The sequence below is a fragment of the Pan troglodytes genome, chromosome 11 (genome assembly GCF_028858775.2).
Source record: "Pan troglodytes isolate AG18354 chromosome 11, NHGRI_mPanTro3-v2.0_pri, whole genome shotgun sequence".
In the NCBI taxonomy this organism is placed as follows: Eukaryota; Metazoa; Chordata; class Mammalia; order Primates; family Hominidae; genus Pan; species Pan troglodytes.
This window is the reverse complement of record NC_072409.2, coordinates 8,178,766-8,195,552: the sequence shown is the minus strand read 5'-3', so window position 1 is coordinate 8,195,552 and position 16,787 is coordinate 8,178,766. Positions and strand designations below refer to the sequence as shown.

At 49.5% G+C, this 16,787-nt stretch overlaps 1 protein-coding gene across 6 annotated transcripts in view; it reads left to right on the top strand.

Moving 5' to 3' along the window:
* Positions 1 to 5,915: 5,915 nt before the first annotated feature.
* HMCN2 (hemicentin 2) overlaps positions 5,916 to 16,787 on the top strand; it is a 169,643-nt gene continuing 158,771 nt past the window's right edge. For 4 of the 6 annotated variants that reach the window (XM_063788167.1, XM_016961867.4, XM_016961864.4 and 1 more), the window contains exon 1: positions 5,979 to 6,326. In XM_063788167.1, coding sequence (XP_063644237.1) covers positions 6,068 to 6,326 — 259 coding nt within the window. In that variant the 5' untranslated portion in view covers positions 5,979 to 6,067. Of the gene's footprint in view, positions 6,327 to 16,787 lie in introns of all 6 variants that reach the window. The other 2 variants (XM_016961863.3, XR_010148824.1) reach the window with 2 other exon arrangements.

The window sequence follows — 16,787 nt, the reverse complement described above, 5'->3', positions numbered from 1 at the left end:
GGTTAGGAGTTCAAGACCAGCCTGGCCAACGTGGTGAAACCCCGTCTCCACTAAAAATACAAAATTAGCTGGGCATGGTGGCAGGAACCTGTAATCCCAGCTACTCAGGAGGCTGAGGCAGGAGAATCACTTGAACCCTGGAAGCAGAGGTTGCAATGAGCTGCGATCATGCCACTGCACTCCAGCCTGGGCAACAGAGTGAGACTCCATCTCAAAAAAAAAAAAATCAATTGGCTGTAGTATTTGATAGCACAACAGGGTGGCTGTAGTCAATGATAGCTGTATATTCAAAAATAACTAAAAGTATAATTGGATTGTTTGTAACACGAAAGATAAATGCTTGAAGCTTGAGGGGATGGATACTCCATTTTCCATGATGTGATTATTACGTATTGCATGCTTGTATTGCATGTACCCCATAAATATATACACCTACTATGTAGCCACAAAAATTAAAAAAAAAAGTCAATTGGTTATCTATGTATAGATCTATTTCTGGACTCTGTCCTGTTCTATTGACTTATTTGTCTTTCCTCTTGCCTTTCCCATGCTGTCTTAATTACTGTTGCTTTGGAATAAGACTTCAAGACTTCCAGGCAGTAGAAGTCCTCTGATCTGGTTCTTTTGTGTCTCTTGAAGACACATGAGTACACACTCTTTCATGGCCCGTTGGCCAAAATTGCATCAAATGCCCATTCCCAGCCCAGTCACTGGCAAGGGGAATGGGATTACAGGGTGACCTAGTCCATCAGGGTTTCCTTTGGGGAGAGAAAAGCGTTACCCTTCCTCAAGTTGTGTGGAGGAAGAATAGTCACCTGAACCAGAAAGCCAGAGGGAAAGCCAGGCTTTCCAGGAAGAAGGTAGGGAAGAATTTAGGATAGGAAGCCAACAGTGTCTGCCAAAATACACAAAACAGTTAAATGGAATTTTTAATTATGAGATAGAGAAAGAGGACAGAAGAATAAAAGGACAGACAGTAAACTTCAACTCACGTGGATATTCTTGCCAGCCACTGATGACAATGATAAAGGTGACAAAATAGCCATAAATGACAAGAAGGCTTAGTTTACTGCCCGAACAGTGAGGAATGACCCCTGCCAATGAGGCGGGCTCCTTCTCCCCTGACTTCAGCATCAGGGGCTCAGCAGGGCATGAGCCCTGTCCAGGGGACACTGGGCTAGGGCTGGGTGGCGGGGAGTGAGTCTCAGAGCGCTTGGCCCTGGTTTAGCTTTTACTTGTTTGTTCTTGAAACATGGGGATGGGCAACAGTTTCTGCATCTCTTGAGCTGCCCAAATATTTCTTGGGATGGTCTCAAACCATTCCTTACGGTCCATGTGACTTGGAGGCTGGTCCATAGAGGGGCTGGATTCAGCAGTAAATCATCTAGTGCTGGCTGACTGGAGCACTCGGCGCAGGCTTGCAGATTCTAACTTCTTGGCTCCTACAGCCCATCCTCGGTAGCTTCATCTTCCCAGTTGTTTGTCAGTTCCTCTGACTTCCTGCTAGCCTTGTTTTCCAGGCCCTCGCTTAATTCTTTAATTTTTCCTAGAGGAACGAAACAAGGATTTGAAACAGTTTTTAATTCTCAGGCCCTGGGAGGGCAGAACCCCTGCTTCATTCCCGGGGTTATTTCTCTACCTCCTTTTTTTGCCCAGGCCTTCTGGTGACATATGAGTAGACTGTGACTTTCCAGCCTTTCAAAGGTGCTTAATGTCTGAAGCTTGAGTCAGAGTCCAGCCTGGGGAATTGCTCGAGAGGACTATGAGTGTCTGAGGAAGACACCGAGCTCCTGGTTAGTTCTAGAAGAAGCTCTGCTTGCTGGGATTCCTGTACAAATCATTGCCCCATGTTTCTGGGGCAGCATGGAGTGGTGGGGTGGGTCACAGGATTTGTGGGAAGGCACACGCCAACACACAGCCCAGTCCAGACACAGGACTTCACCTCTCGGAGCCTCAGTTGTCTCATCTGTTCCATGAAGAGGAGATGTTGACGTTAGAGGTTGCTGAGGGAGCACCTGAGGAGGGGGTCAGTACGGGGTCTGGCCTTCCCCGAGGCTCTGGCCAATCCTCTCCACCCTTAGTATTTTCACTCTCTCAGAGGAACAGAGAAGATTCCCTGAGGATGAGGGCTGGGGTGGGATGAAGTAAGTGGGGGATGTTAGAATTGCAGATTTATTTATTTTTATTTTTTGAGACAGAGTCTCGCTTTGTCGCCCAGGCTGGAGTACAGTGGTGCGATCTTGGCTCACTGCAACCTCCGTCTTCCAGGTTCAAGCAATTCTCCTGCCTCAGCCTCCCAAGAAGCTGGGATTATGGATGCCTGCCACCATGCCTGGCTAATTTTTGTATTTTTAGTAGAGACGGAGTTTCACCATGTTGGCCAGGTTGGTCTCAAACTCCTGACCTCAGCTGGTCTGCCCATCTCGGCCTCCCAAAGTGCTGGGATTGCAGGCGTGAGCCACCACGCCCAGCCTAGAATCACAGATTTAATGCGGCCAAGACTAGAAGGCATTTAGGGAGCAGGGAATAGGGAAGAGTAAGGAAGGGCGATTGGTAGGGAGAAGTCATTTCTCGTGCACTGACCACGTATTCAGAGTCCGGGGTTTTGATCTCGCCCCTCTGCACATGGATCCCCAGTGCAGACGCAGTGCATGGAACTGAGTTCACGAGCCAGGGCTGAACTCGGCAGGTTGAGCAATACCCGTGCCTGTTTCCTTTAAGTGGATGGCCCATAGCATATTTTTGCTCTCTGTAGCTGTCTGCAACAAATGTGCTATGTTAGGAAACAACTCCGCTGAGACCGCTTCTTCTGGAAAGAGAGGAGAAGTGTGGGGTTCCCAGGCAGCCTACAGTCAAGTCAAGGTGGTGGGATGGAAATTGATTGATGAGGTTCAGTTGTGTTTTCTCTGGGCTGCTGCACTGCAGCCTTGCTCACTTTTGCTATGCGACCATAGTTACATTCTTGGGAAGCCCCGAGCACTCGGAGAGGATGGTGCTTGGGGCAGCACCTCCAGTCATCCTGGACGGGCATTGGGGTCAGGCCAGACATTACTCTTTGATGTAGCTATGGCAGACAGATGACAGGTGCCTGCTCAAGCCTCTCTTCCCTGGCAGTTGGGGGAAGCAGTGCCAAGATGAGCCTAGACTTCCCCTCGCATCCTTCCTCTGTCTCTGAGGGACCAGGGTTGTGGTTCCAGAGTGGTAAGGCTGCAAGAAACATCAGAGGTTATCTTGTTAGCCTCCCTTCCATCTCAGAATCATTTTATGAATGAAGAGACCAAGCTCCCGGGAGGGGAGGGCTTTGCTCCAGGTAGCCAGGCTGTTTCAGGACCCAAATCCATGATTCCTTTTGCCCCCGGTGACCAGCTTGGGGAAAGGTATCTTGCTTTTTTTCTTTGGGGCCAGCTTTGCCCTTACATCCTTGATGGGTAGATTTGTGGCTTCCTGGCATCTACAAGGTCTACCCTCCAAAATTCTCTGCTGTGACCTGTCTGAAATGCACATCAAATCAGATGGCTTCCTGGCCTGCATTCTTCAATAGCTCCCCAATGTCCTCAGAAAAACCCCAAGTGCATTTGCAAGATACCAGAGGTCCTTTGTGATCTGGTCTTTGTTCTCAGCTTGCCATCCCCTGGCTGGTTACATAGGGCTACCTGTCGGTGGGTGTCTCAGATCTCCCTGCCTTCGCACATGCTGTTCCTGCTCCTCAAATACCCTTCCCTGCTTGTTCCTTAAGACTTCTCAGGCTCATTCTGTGGCCTCCTCTGACCTCTTAGGCTCAGTCACTCCTTCCTCTGAGTTCCCAGAGTGCTTGGTAATTCCTCTATTAGCACTTATCTCATTGACTTAGAATTATTTGTTTACATGTCTCTTCTCCCCAGAGTGGGAAGCATGTCTTCTGCATCTTCATCCCCCTACCCCCGGCTGCTGCTCTCGCTGCCTAGCAGAGTGCCTGACCACAGCTTGGGCTCAGCAAATGTTTGTGGTGTGAATGACCGAAGGACCTTTGTCCCCAAATGTTCCCTGCACTGTGCCTGAAATGTCACCATTTATGAGTCCTGCCTGGTTCCTGGCTCCTGTTGGCTTTTGCCTTCCCACAGCTGGGACCTCTCTTTCTCCAACAGCTGGCCCAGCCCTGCCCAGACTCTGGGGGTTATCACAGACTTAGCCCAGGGAGATTTAAAGAGCCAGCATTAAGAAGTGCAGGTGACTCAACTTCCTGTGAACTTGGCTGCAAGTTCCACTCCCTTGCTGGGTCTGGGCACCTGGTGGCACTATATTCCACGAGACTGGTAGCTCCGTGGGAGACCATTTCCCTCGGACCCCAGCTCTGGGCTAGAACAGAGTCCCTGCGGATGTGTGCTACCTCCCGCTGTGGCCAATGCCCAGCTGCCAAGCTTCTCTGATGCCTGCTGCCCCATTCAGGTGGCAAACCTTCCTTGGGCACCTAGCATGTGCCAGGCACAGGATCTCTGCCATAGAACTCACAGCCAGAGTGGGAGAGGCAGGGCCACAGACATGACATGGGCCGTACGGTGTGGTCAGAGCCAGGACAGGGCTCAGAGAAATGTGGGTTGCAGGGCAAGGGTTCAGAAGCAGCCTCAGAGGTGGGGTCTGAGCTGAGACCGAAGAGGAAAGGAAGAGCGTGGCGGAGGGGTGGCTTCCTGGCTGACGACTCTGCAGGGACAGGGGCTCAAGAAAGCCCCCCCCATCACTCACAGACCTAGAGCCCTCAGCCATGTCTCTGGGAGCATGTTGTTCTCGGAGGAGGGATTGAGGGGATTAGCTACCTTCTCGCACATGACTCAAAACCCGGCATTTCCACAAAAGCTGCTGTTTATTTATTCAGACAACATTAGTGACTCCCCACCATGTGCTTGGATATGGGCTGGGAACTAGGGGCTCATCCAGTGTAGACCAAGGCCTAGCGGTGCCCTCAAGGGGCTTATAGGCCAGCGGGGAGAGAGGCCTGGAAACACGTCCCAAGAGCACAGCCTGAGATAAGCAGCCGTGCCTGAGCCCATCTGGATCTCCCGCGGAGCAGGAGGCTGAACCCAGTCCCGGGCAGCACCTCACGTGGGACGCAGCATCTCACGTGGGACGCAGCATCCACACATGCAGCCCATGGGGCTGGGGAGGTGGATGGGCAGGAGGATAGCCCTTATCCTCTGGAGTCACCAGGTGACCGTGTGACAATGTCTTTTAACACAAGGGAGGCAGCAGAGCCCTGGGCCTTTGGAGTCTTTCTAGATCTGGCCTCTGATCTTCTCTTCATTGTTTGATAATTGAGTGACCTGGAGCAAATGCCTTCACCTCTCTGAGCCTCAGTTTGCTCCTCTGTAAAATGGGCTTAGGGTTAGTATTTCATTCTAGGGTTGCAGCCAGTCTTCAAGCAAATAACTGAAAATGCTTAGAACATGGTTAACAACAAGACTTCTTGTTGATTATAATAGCAGTAGTGCTTGCAATAACCGGGAAGCACAGAGCCCACCCGGCAGAAGGAAAACGCATGGCAGAGTTTGTGTGTGTGTTGGGGGGCGGGGATGGGGGAATTTGTCGCAGCACTGGGTGGAGGGAGCTGCAGAAGCCAGGGTCCGCTTTGGCCAGGCAGGGGTGGGGGGAGTTGGGGCTGGAGGGAGACTGGGGCCGTTGCGCCTCCCCCTCCCTCTCTCCCGCCCCCGGCGCGCCATCGGCGGGAGGCGCAGGTGTCCACTGCATCCTGCGCGTCCCCATCCCTCGCTGCCCTGGCCGGGGCCCCAGCTCCTTTCTGCCTTCCACCCCGCGTCCTCCCCTAACCTCGGATCTGGACGGGCGAACAGTGGGGCTGGGAAAGTTTGAGTCACGGTTGGGGGAGGGGAGGAGGCGGGCCGTGACCCTGAACGGGGTGGGCTCTAGGACCCGCCTCGGGCGCCCAGCAGGCGGACCCGCCGCGCGCCCCTATCCCTCGCGCGCTGGCCGCGGCCCGACGGAGCAAGGCACTGCCTGCAGCCGCCCTGTGCACCGGGGCGGCCGGCTAGCTCCGACCTGCGCCTCCACCGCAGCACCCGCAGCCAGAGCCGCGCTCAGCATGATGCCCGGGGCGCCGCTCCTGCGGCTGCTGACCGCGGTCTCTGCGGCAGTGGCAGTGGCAGTGGCCGGGGCGCCCGGGACGGTAATGCCCCCCACCACGGGGGACGCCACCCTGGCCTTCGTCTTCGACGTCACCGGCTCCATGTGGGACGAACTGATGCAGGTGATCGATGGCGCCTCGCGCATTCTGGAACGCAGTCTGAGCCGCCGCAGCCAGGCCATCGCCAACTACGCGCTGGTGCCCTTCCGCGACCCAGGTAGCGCCCCCGCACCCCCGCCCGCCGGGCGCCCCCTTCGAGGTGCTCTCACCTGCCCGACCCCCTCAGTTGGCCCCGAACGCACCTGGACGTCGTGGGCCGCGCCGCGGCTTGGCGGGCGCGCCTTCTCGGCATATCCGCGCTGCGGGTACCCTGGGCACCTGGGCAGTCCTTGCAGCTGTCCCTTCCCTCCCACCCTCGTGAAACATTCCCTCGCTCAAGGAAGCTGCTCTCCCTGCTCTCCCGCGCCGTTGTGAGACTTCAGCAAGTGACCTCACCTTCCCGCGCCTTACCGGCCCCACCTATGAAATGGTGAGGATGGCCTCCCAGACTTGCTGAGATGTTGAAATGAGGCATTCCTCTCGAGGACTTGGGACGCTACGAGCCTTTGCAGGGCTTTGCCTTTGGCCGGTTCTTAGAATTCGCTCCCAGCGTAGGCTTGGGGACCGGAACAGCTCCCAGAGGCAGGCCTTGAGACGAAATGGGGTCCACCACAGACCCTGCAGTGGGGAGCGGACTCACCCTTGCTGGCCTTGTCCCCTCGCCTGTCTTCCCTGGGGAAAGGGCAGCGCCTCTCGTGTGCTGGCCCCGTGGCCTCCACCTGCTGTGTTTTCACAGCTGAGTTCCGCCCTAACTCCTTCTTCCCCGCACGCTGCACCTCTGCTTCCCCTTTAACCCCCTTCCTTGCAGCTCAGTGTTAGGGGCGCCCTTGAAAGGGTCCCTGGGTGCTCCACTGTAGAGAGTCCCAGGGACAGCGGTTGCTGAGTGAGCTGCAGGTTCCCAGCCGCGAGGACCAGGACTGCTTTCCACACTTCTTTTTTTTTTGAGACAAGGTCTGGCTCTGTCACCCAGGCTGGAGTGCAGTGGCGTGATCACAGCTCCCTGCAGCCTCAAACTCCTGGGCTCAGGTGATCCTCCCGCCTCAGCCTCCCAAGTAGCTGGGACTACAAGCATACGCCACCATGCCTGGCTGATTTTTAAATTTTTTATAGACATGGAGTCTCTCTGTATTGCCCAGGCTAGTCTCAAACTCCTGGCCTCAGTGATCCTCCCACTTAGGCCTCCCAAAGTGCTGAAATTACAAGCATGAGCCACTGCACCCAGCCTCCCCAGCGTTTTTTAATGGAAAATTTCAAACTTACAGTAAAATGGGGAGAAACGTACATGGAACCGCCTATGCCCACCGAGAGCCTCTGAGTCATATTTTGCTTTATCACATCTCTCTATCATTCACCCCTCTGTCAAGGATAGCTTTATAAAGCAAAAAACAAACAAACAACCCCCCCCCAAATAAAACACACACACACACACACACACACACACGCACAGATTCCTTGCTAAATTGTACTGCAGAGTGTTCTTGTGCTGAGGAAATAGATAGTGGCCATTGGCTGTATGAGCCAGCAAGTCCTTTCAGAGGGATTTGCATTTATTAATCACAATACCGTTACAGGTTCTTAGAAAATGGACAAAACGGTGGGAAGACATAGTTCTACGTAGGCTTCAGGCTGAGTTTGTGGTCTAGGGGCTTGGAGGCCCCTCTGCTTCCAGGAGTTCTGGGCACCACAGGGTTTTGCAGCTCAAAGCTCAGAAGCCAAGGCTCTAGACAAAGATTTCTAGGAACATCAGATGGACAGCTTCCATCTTGGAGTCAGGGGGCAACCAAGCTGGGGGTTGTGAGGAGGTGGGCTGTGAAGTGTGTTCTGGCACTTGAGCTGGAACACAGGTCACCCTCCGTCTCCCCAGCTCTCTCACCCACTTTCTGAATTGTTCTGGGGCTTCCGAAGACATCACAATGAAGGAGCTTAGAGATCGTTGAATCTACCCCTTTATCTTACAGTTGGAGAAACTGAGGCTCAGGACACTGATGAGACTTTCCCAAGGCCACCTGCCAGGGTGGCGTCATTCCTGAATCATAACCCACATTTGTCTCTGCAATATGTGGCTCCAGTGGCCCAGCAGGATAGCAGCCTTTCAGAGCCAGATGTCGCGTCCTGAAGCCCAGACCAGGGTTCCTGAGGCTGTCCTCGCCGCCCCATTTGTGGCCACGAGCCTCAGGAAGCCCACCTCCCACCCCTGCTCTTCCCTCTCCTCTCTGGGCACTGAGCTGGCGGGCAGTTCTCCAGCCTTCACCAGGCTCAGCCCCCTCACTCCATCCTCTATGAAACAAAAATCCAGTTCTCCATCCTGGTTCCCCAAATTAGCTTCTGAGTGACACCCCCAGGTTCAGACGTCGGGGAGACTTCAGCATCATGGAGCCCTTGATCTGTGTAGAGCCCAGGGAGGCTCACAGTGTAAAGGGGCAGGGTTCATTCCACGGGGCTGGTAGCCCTCTGGGACAGGCCAGGTGGGGAGTAGAAAGTGACATGTGGTGGCTCAGGTGCCAACTCCTGGCCATGGGCCAGTAAGCAAGGAAGGGGGCTAAGGAAAGACCCCCCCCGAGGAAGCAGCCTGTGAGTAGGGCCTGAAGAACATCAGTGAATGTTTACTGGGTTTTGGCCGTTTGCCTGGCAGATGCCAGGTGCTGGGAACACAGCAGGGAGAGAGGACTCCCTGGGGCATGTGGAGCTGGCTGGGTAAGGACCGGGGGATGGACAGGAGGGCTGATGTGGAGAGACAGGTGTGTGTGGGAGCTGGGTGTGCACGGGAGGAGTGGAGCCGGAAAGTGGGGAAGGGCAAGATTGGACACAGCCGTGACTGCAGGGCTGATTGATGCCTTGGCAGACTTGGATTTCCTTTTCCTTCTATGGGCTGTGAACAGCCACCGAGGGCTTCTGAGCAGCAGTTTGGAGCTGTGATTTAGGCCTGGCTGTGCCTTTTGAATCAGCAAATAGAATCCCCTTTGGTGGAAGAGGAACTTGAGAAACGGGTTGTAGCTGTTTGTTCCAGCTCCCAGAGCTGCACATGGGGAGGGTTTTCTTAAAGGAAGCCCCTCTCCTAAACCCCAAGAGGCGGGTGCGGGGCAAATCGTGGCGGTTCTGTACTGTTCCTGCTTGGAGACAAACTAAGATCTGTGCTTCGGAAATTTTACAGTTTCTAAATTAAAAAGTTGTATGTTCCCAGAGTAGAAAAGTTAGAAATTTGCTAATCATTGCAAAAGAGCCCTGGTTCCTTTTTTTTTTTTTTTTTTTTTTTTTTTAATTAGTAGTAGAAACCAAGATCTAGTGCTAAAATTTAGGTTGTTTTCAGTTTTTCTATATTAAAATGTTACTAAGAAACTCTCTTGTAAAAATCTTTGTCTGCATCTTTGATTGGTTTTTACGTAGGCTTAAGTGCCTCAAAGTGGAATTCTAGGCCATTTTTAACACACTGAGTTGGGGGACGACTCTTCAGGTTGTTTTCCAGAATGTTTCAGGAGATTGAACTTCCACCAGAACCGTTTCAGGGGCCCGTTTCAGCACAGCCACCCCCAACACTGGAAATTAATATAAAAACCTTTCTTTTCTAATTCAAAAATGGAAAATGATATCTTCTTGTTTCAATTGCTAGTGAGGTTCAATATGTCTTTCAAGCGTTCACTAGATATTTTTGGTATGAATTTCTTATTTTGTAAACTGTCAGTTTCTTTGCAAATTTTTTCATGGGAGTTTTAGTGCTTTTATTTTTAGTTGGAATGAGGACCTTATGTTGATGATGTTATCTGTTTTTTTGTTGTTGTTGTTTGTTTGTTTGTTTTTTGAGATGGAGTCTCGCTCTGTTGCCCAGGCTGGAGTGCAGTGGTGCGATCTCTGCTCACTGCAACCTCCACCTCCCAGGTTCAAGTGATTCTCCTGCCTCAGCCTCCTGAGTAGCTGGGACTACAGATGCGTGCCACCACGTCCGGCTAATTTTTGTATTTTTAGTAGAGACAGGGTTTCACCATGTTGGCCAGGCTGGTCTTAAACTCCTGACCTCAAGTGATCCACTCACCTCAGCCTCCCAAAATGCTGGGATTACAGGCATGAGCTACCATGCCCGGCCTTAACTGTTTTTTTTTTTTTTTTTAAGTGTACTTAGGATTTTTACTGGTTGCTTGTCTTTTAGTATTTGTAATTCTTAGAAGTTTTGAAGTTTTAAATGTTTATATAGAGAAATCTATTGTTTTTTTTTTCTTTGTGATTTCTTCACTTAGGTGCTTATAAAGGTTTTTTGTTTTTGTTTTGTTTTGTTTTTTCCTATCACAAAACCAGTTAGGCAGATTTTCTAGGGTTTGTGTATGTGTGTGTTCTGTTTTATTTTCCTCTCTTCACACTTAATTCTTCAACTTGAAATTTTAAAAATTGGGAGGCTGGGCTCAGTGGCTCACACTTGTAATTCCAGTACTTTGGAAGGCTGAGGTGTGAGGATTGCTTGAGCCCAGGAGGTCAAGGTTGCAGGGAGCTATGATTGTGCCACTGCCCTCCAGCCTGGGCGACAGAGCAAGACCCTGTCTCAAAAAGAAAACAACAACAACAAAAAGAAAAACAGAAAATCTCAATAAAGTGTGGACTTGGGTTAATAATTATGTATCAATATTTATTTATTAGTTGTGATAAATGTAGCATAGTAATGTAAGATGTTAATAACATCAGCCTTCTGAGTAGCTGGGACTACAGGTGCACACCACCACACCTGGCTAATTTTTTGTAGAGATGGGGTCTTGCTATGTTGCCTAGGCCGATGTCAAACTCCTGGCCTCAAGTGGTCTTCCTGCCTCTGCCTCCCAAAGCAGGGGAATTACATACATGAGCCACGGCGCCCGGCCTTCCTCAGTTTTTCTTTAATGCCCTTTTTCTGCTCCAGGATCCCATCCAGGATACATTAATTGTGTCTTCTTCAGCTCCTCAGGTTGTGAGTTTCTCAGGCTTACTGTCATTTTGGTGAAATTGACAATTTTGAGGAATACTGGTCAGCTCTTTTCCCTCAGTCATTATTTGTCTAATGTTTTTTTCCCAGTTAGACTGGGTAATGTTTTGGGAGGAAGACCCAGCATTAAAATACCATTCTCATCGTCTCATATCAAGAGCACACGCTATCACAGTGATGGAACGCTGTTGATGTTAAGCTTGATTGCCTGACTCGGGTAGTATTTTTCAGATTTCTCCACTATAGAGTTACTCTTTTCCCCCTCTCTCTTTCCATACTGGGCTCTCTGGAAGAGAGTCACTTACTGTGTGCAGCCCACGTTTAAAAAGCGGGGAGCCATGATCCACGTCCTTGGTGAGGGAGTATCTATCTACATGGATTATTTGGAATTATTCTGCAGGAGAATTGTCTCTTCTGCTCCATTTATTAATTAATTCAATCACTTATCTACATCAGCATAGAACCATGGCTAGCTATTTTATACTTTGTGTTATGATCCTAAACCACTTTATTTTGCTCCTCAAATGTTTCTGACTGTGGTCATCGGGAGCTCGTTCAGTTGGTTTCTGTGTCCCTTGGACACCCCTCTTGTTGTGCACATGTGTTTTTTGTTTTTGGTTTTTTTTTTTTCCACATTCCTACTTTCTGGCACTGGTAGAGGCTCCAGGCTCATCTTAGGTGTTTCCTGCCTCAGTCCTTGAATTCGCTATTTCTCCAAGGAGCCCTGGTTCCTGTGATTGGAAACCAGGATATCCGTGCTAAGTGTGTTTGTTGGTACTGAGGTGCCGTTACTTCTAAAACCTCCCTTAGCTGACAGGGCAAGGAGATGTATGTTGTATATATAACCTGTGTTTGTACTTGTATCTATAAATAGTTTTATATGTAATCATCCGTGTCTATATTAAGCTAAACATGAGTTCATGCTGATATCTTCAACTCTAATTTATATTCGATATTGGATTAGATGTATTAGGTATATGGAGAGTCAAACCTCTTCCTGTTCCTTATCTAGAACCTCCACGTCTAACAGTCAGAAACCTGTCTCCTGCCACCCACCATGCCTTTACTTTACTGTTTAGTTCCAGTATACATTTAAAGTGGTTTCAGAATTGTTGAGTAGGATCCCCATGGGAAACAGCTTTATTAACTAGAATACAGTTCTTTTGCTTTTAGTCTTAACAGACTCCATTCATTTCCAAAATTACTTAGGCCAACACCTTCTTCAGCTTCTTCTTCTTTTTTAAAAAAAATAATTTTTTTTTTTTTTTGTTTTTTTGAGATGGAATCTCACCCTGTCTCCCAGGCTGGAATACAGTGGCGCAATCTTGGCTCACTGCAACCTCCACCTCCTGGGTTTAAGGAATTCTCCTGCCTCAGCCTTCTTAGTAGCTGGGATTACAGATGTGTGCCACCACGCCTAGCTAATTTTTGTATTTTTAGTAGAGATGGGGTTTCACTATGTTGGCCAGGCTGGTCTTGAACACCTGACCTCAAAGGATCCTCCTGCCTTGGCCTCCCAAAGTCCTGGGATTACAGGTGTGAGTCACCATGCCTGGCCTCTTCTTCTGCTTCTTTTAAACTTTGAGACAGGGTCTCATTCTGTTGCCCAGGCTGTATGGCAGTGGCTTGATCATGGCTCACTGCAGCCTCCATCTCCCCAAGCTCAGGTGATCCTCCCACTTCACCCCCAGAGTAGCTGGGACCACAGGCACATGCCACCACGCCTGGCTAATTTTTGTGTGTGTATATATATTTGGTAGAGACAGGGTCTTGCCATATTGCCCAGGTTGGTCTTGAACTCCTGGGCTCAAGCGGTCCACCCACCTTGGCCTCCCAAAGTGCTGGGATTACAGGCCTGAACCACTGCACCTGGCCGAGCATCTTCTTTTTGTTCATATTCTTCATTTGCAAAAGCTTCTTGAGAATTTTGTCTTTTAGATGACATGTAGAAAAACTTGTCAACTTCCAAAAATTTTTTTCTACTGTGATTTTTCTTGGAATTGTGTTAAATCTTGATTGTGGGGAAGAGTTATCATTTTCAAAAAACTCTATTGTTCTCATCCATCAGACATGCCTCTTGTTCTGTTCACATTTATTTGTTTTAGTAAAGATTCATAGTTTTTTTTTTTTTTTTTTGTAAAGATTCAGGTTTTTTTCTCATAAGTTCCACCCTTTTTTTTTTTTAAAGATTATCTTAAGATAGTTTGGATTTTGTTACTATTTTGCCCAGAATTTTTTTCCATTACATTTTTTACAAATGAGTATTGCTAGTATGTTGGAAAGGAATTCATTTCATATATTAATTTTCTTTCCAGCTTCTTTTACTAAAGTTTTTTTTAACTACTTCTAATTTTTTGTTAATGTCTTCAGTTTTCTAGGTTGAGAGCCACAGCTTGTCCAAATTACAATACTGTCGCTTCTTTTCCAATCAAATATTTCACGTTTTAAGTGTTTTGTATTATTTATCAGCGAAAACTGTCAGAACAATACCACATAATGGTGATGGCTGCAGTTATCTTGTCTTGCTTTTTTTTTTTTTTTTTTGAGACTGAGTCTCGCTCTCTTGCCCAGGCTGGAGTGCAGTGGTGCAGTCCCAGCTCACTGCAACCTCCGTCCCCCAGGCTCAAGCGATTCTCTCACCTCAGCCTCCTGAGTAGCTGGTATTACAGGCATGCGCCACCATGCCCAGCTAATTTTCGTATTTTTAGTAGAGACAGGGTTTCACCATGTTGGCCAGGCTGGTCCCAAACTCCTGACCTCAGGTGATTCGCCTGCCTCGGCCTCCCAAAGTGCTGGGATTACAGGCGTGCGCCTCTGCGCCCGGCCATCTTGTCTTGCTTTTGATTTTGCACCACTCATTGTATGATGCTGATTCTTGGTTTGAGTTTTTGTCATGAAGTGAAAGAAGATGCATTCATTCCTAATTTTACTAAAAAAAAAAAAACAAACTCAAAAAACAAGAAAAAGCAAAAACAAAACAAAAAATCCAAACAGGGATGGGTGTTGAATTTTAGCAAGTGATTTTCTGCTTTGTTGCAACGTTTATAAGATCCTTCTCCTGTTGACCTATTAATGTGATACATTTATTTATTTATTTATTTTTTTGAGAGACGGAGTCTCACTCTGTCGCCCAGGCTGGAGTGCAGTGGTGTGATCTTGACTCACTGCAGCTTCCACCTCCCTGGTTCAAGCAATTCTCCTGTCTCAGCTTCCCAAGTAGCTGGGACTACAGGTGTGCACCACCATGCCCAGCTAATTTTTGTATTTTTTAGTAGAGACGGGGTTTCACTATATGTTGGCTAGGCTGGTCTCGAACTCCTGACCTCAGGTGATCTGCCCGCCTCAGCCTCCCAAAGTACTGGGATTGCAGGTGTGAGCCACCGCGCCTGGCCAATGCGTTAATTTTCAACTATTTTTGCATTTCTTGCATAAGTCCTGCTTGGTCACGGTGGATTATTCTTTAATATACAGCTGGATGATAGTTTCCAGCATTTTGCTTAGAGGTTTTGCCTTTTTCCATTTCATGTGTGCAATCAGTAAGCGGTGTTTTTCCTTTGTTATTTTTTGTCAAGTTTTACCATCAGGGTTTAGCTTTTTCAGTTAATAATCCATTCCCTTCAAGAATCGCAAAATTAATACATGCTTGTAAAATATTCTACTACTACTCTCAAGGGGTGAAAACACTTTTAACACTCTGGTGTCCTTCCAGATCTTGTGTGCATGTATGTGTATACATTCAGTTGTGTTAAACACACCTACGTTAAAAAATTATAGTACGTAAAGCATTTTACAACTTGCTTTCTTCCCCCCACATAATATGGCATGAATATCTCTTCCTGTCAGGAAACAGAGATCCTCCCCATTGTTTTTAATGACTCTATAAGATGCCATTGGAGGAATTAGCCTAATTTACCCACCCATCCCCCTACTGTGGAAAATAGGCTGCTTTCAGTTTCTTCACAGTAAACACACACATATTTGCAAACATATCTACAGAATAGATTCCCAGAGATAAAATTGCTTTGTTAAAGTATAGGAGCATTTTCCATTTGGAAAGACACCATCCAACTGCCCTCAAACACACTGCGCCATCTTGCGCCTGGACCCACGGAAGATGAGACTGTGTTTCCCCACACCCCCGCCAGCATCCGGGACATCACTCTGCCATTTTTTCCTTGTTTTTTTGCTAGTTTCCTAGGTGGGAGATGGTGTCCTGCCTTAATCAGCATTCGTTGATCGTTGGTGACCTTCCAGTCTTCTGGAGTTTCTCCCTGGGTGTCTCTGGGGCTCCTGCGGCTCCATCATCTTTCCCAAGGGAGGAAGTGGCTTTTGCCGGTCAGAGGTGAGGATGCAGGCGGGCAGAGCAGATGTGTTTGGGCCACACACTTGCCTGGGAGCTGGAACGGCTGGGACTCTGGTTGCATGTTCCGGGTTGTGTGTGTGTACCTGTGATTTTTATTGTCACCCTGAGTGACATTGCTATTTTTATTTTTAAATTTATTTTTGAGATGGAGTCTTGCTCTGTCACCTAGGCTGGAGTGCAGTGGCACGATATTGTCTCATTGCAACCCCTGCTTCCTGGGTTCAAGCGATTCTCCTGCCTCAGCCTCCTGAGTAGCTGGGATTACAGGTGCCTGCCACCATGCCTGGCTAATTTTTGTGTTTTTAGTAGAGATGGAGTTTCACTATGTTGGCCAGACTGGTCACGAACTCCTGACCTCAAGTGATCCCCCTGCCTCGGCTTCCCAAAGTGCTGGGATTGCAGGCGTGAGCCACCACGCCTGGCCGTGACATTGCTATTAACCAGCCTTGCCTCATGAAATAGAAACCATCAGTCCTTCTTCTGAGGGGAAAATTCACTCTCTTAACCTGGCCCTGGGCACGTCCCTCCTTGGAGGCCTGGAGGCCTGGAGGTCTGAGCAGCCTGTGAGGTGTGAGCTGGACTAGGCACGTCCCTGTCATTCCCAGGGTGCCTGACGGGTTGGCAGGGAGTGGCCTGGCTGGGCCAAATAACACCTCATCAAAGGGCTTTCCAGGCGAGGAACTGTGCAGGGGAGGGGTGCTAGAAAGAGATGGGCCAGGGTGCCTGCAGGGGGAGGACCAGAAAGGTGAGGAAGCCATGGGTCTGAGGGCAGGAGGTCCCTGGAGGGGCAGGGGTGGGTGGGTGGGTGTGTCAGGTCAGCCTGTACAGCCTGACCTGGTCTGGTTCCTGGGGATCCCCCTGCACCCATTAATCACTTACTCCATCTTCAATTCTCAAGGGGCCCCTGGGGGCCAGGCAGGGTGCTGGCTTGCCTTGGCACCTGCAGTCCAGCCAGAAAGGCCCATGGTGAATAGCCAAGTTCCTAGGCATCTCATCACAGCTGTGGCTGCCCACAATGACATTCCTGAGGGAGTGACATTGAAGCTGAGGTGGAGAGAAGCTGGGTGGGTGGGGGAGGGTCAGAGCAGGATGGGGAACAGCACTCCAGGCAGAGGGAACAGCAGAAACAATGGCTGTGAGGTTGGCAGAAATATCTCCTTGATTGAACATTAGCAGGTGGAGTTGACAGGGACACTCAGGGTGGAGCTGGGCTCCATCACTGGGTGTTCAGGGAGAGGCCCTGGGGAGGAGGCCCCGAGGAGAGTTGCTTGCTG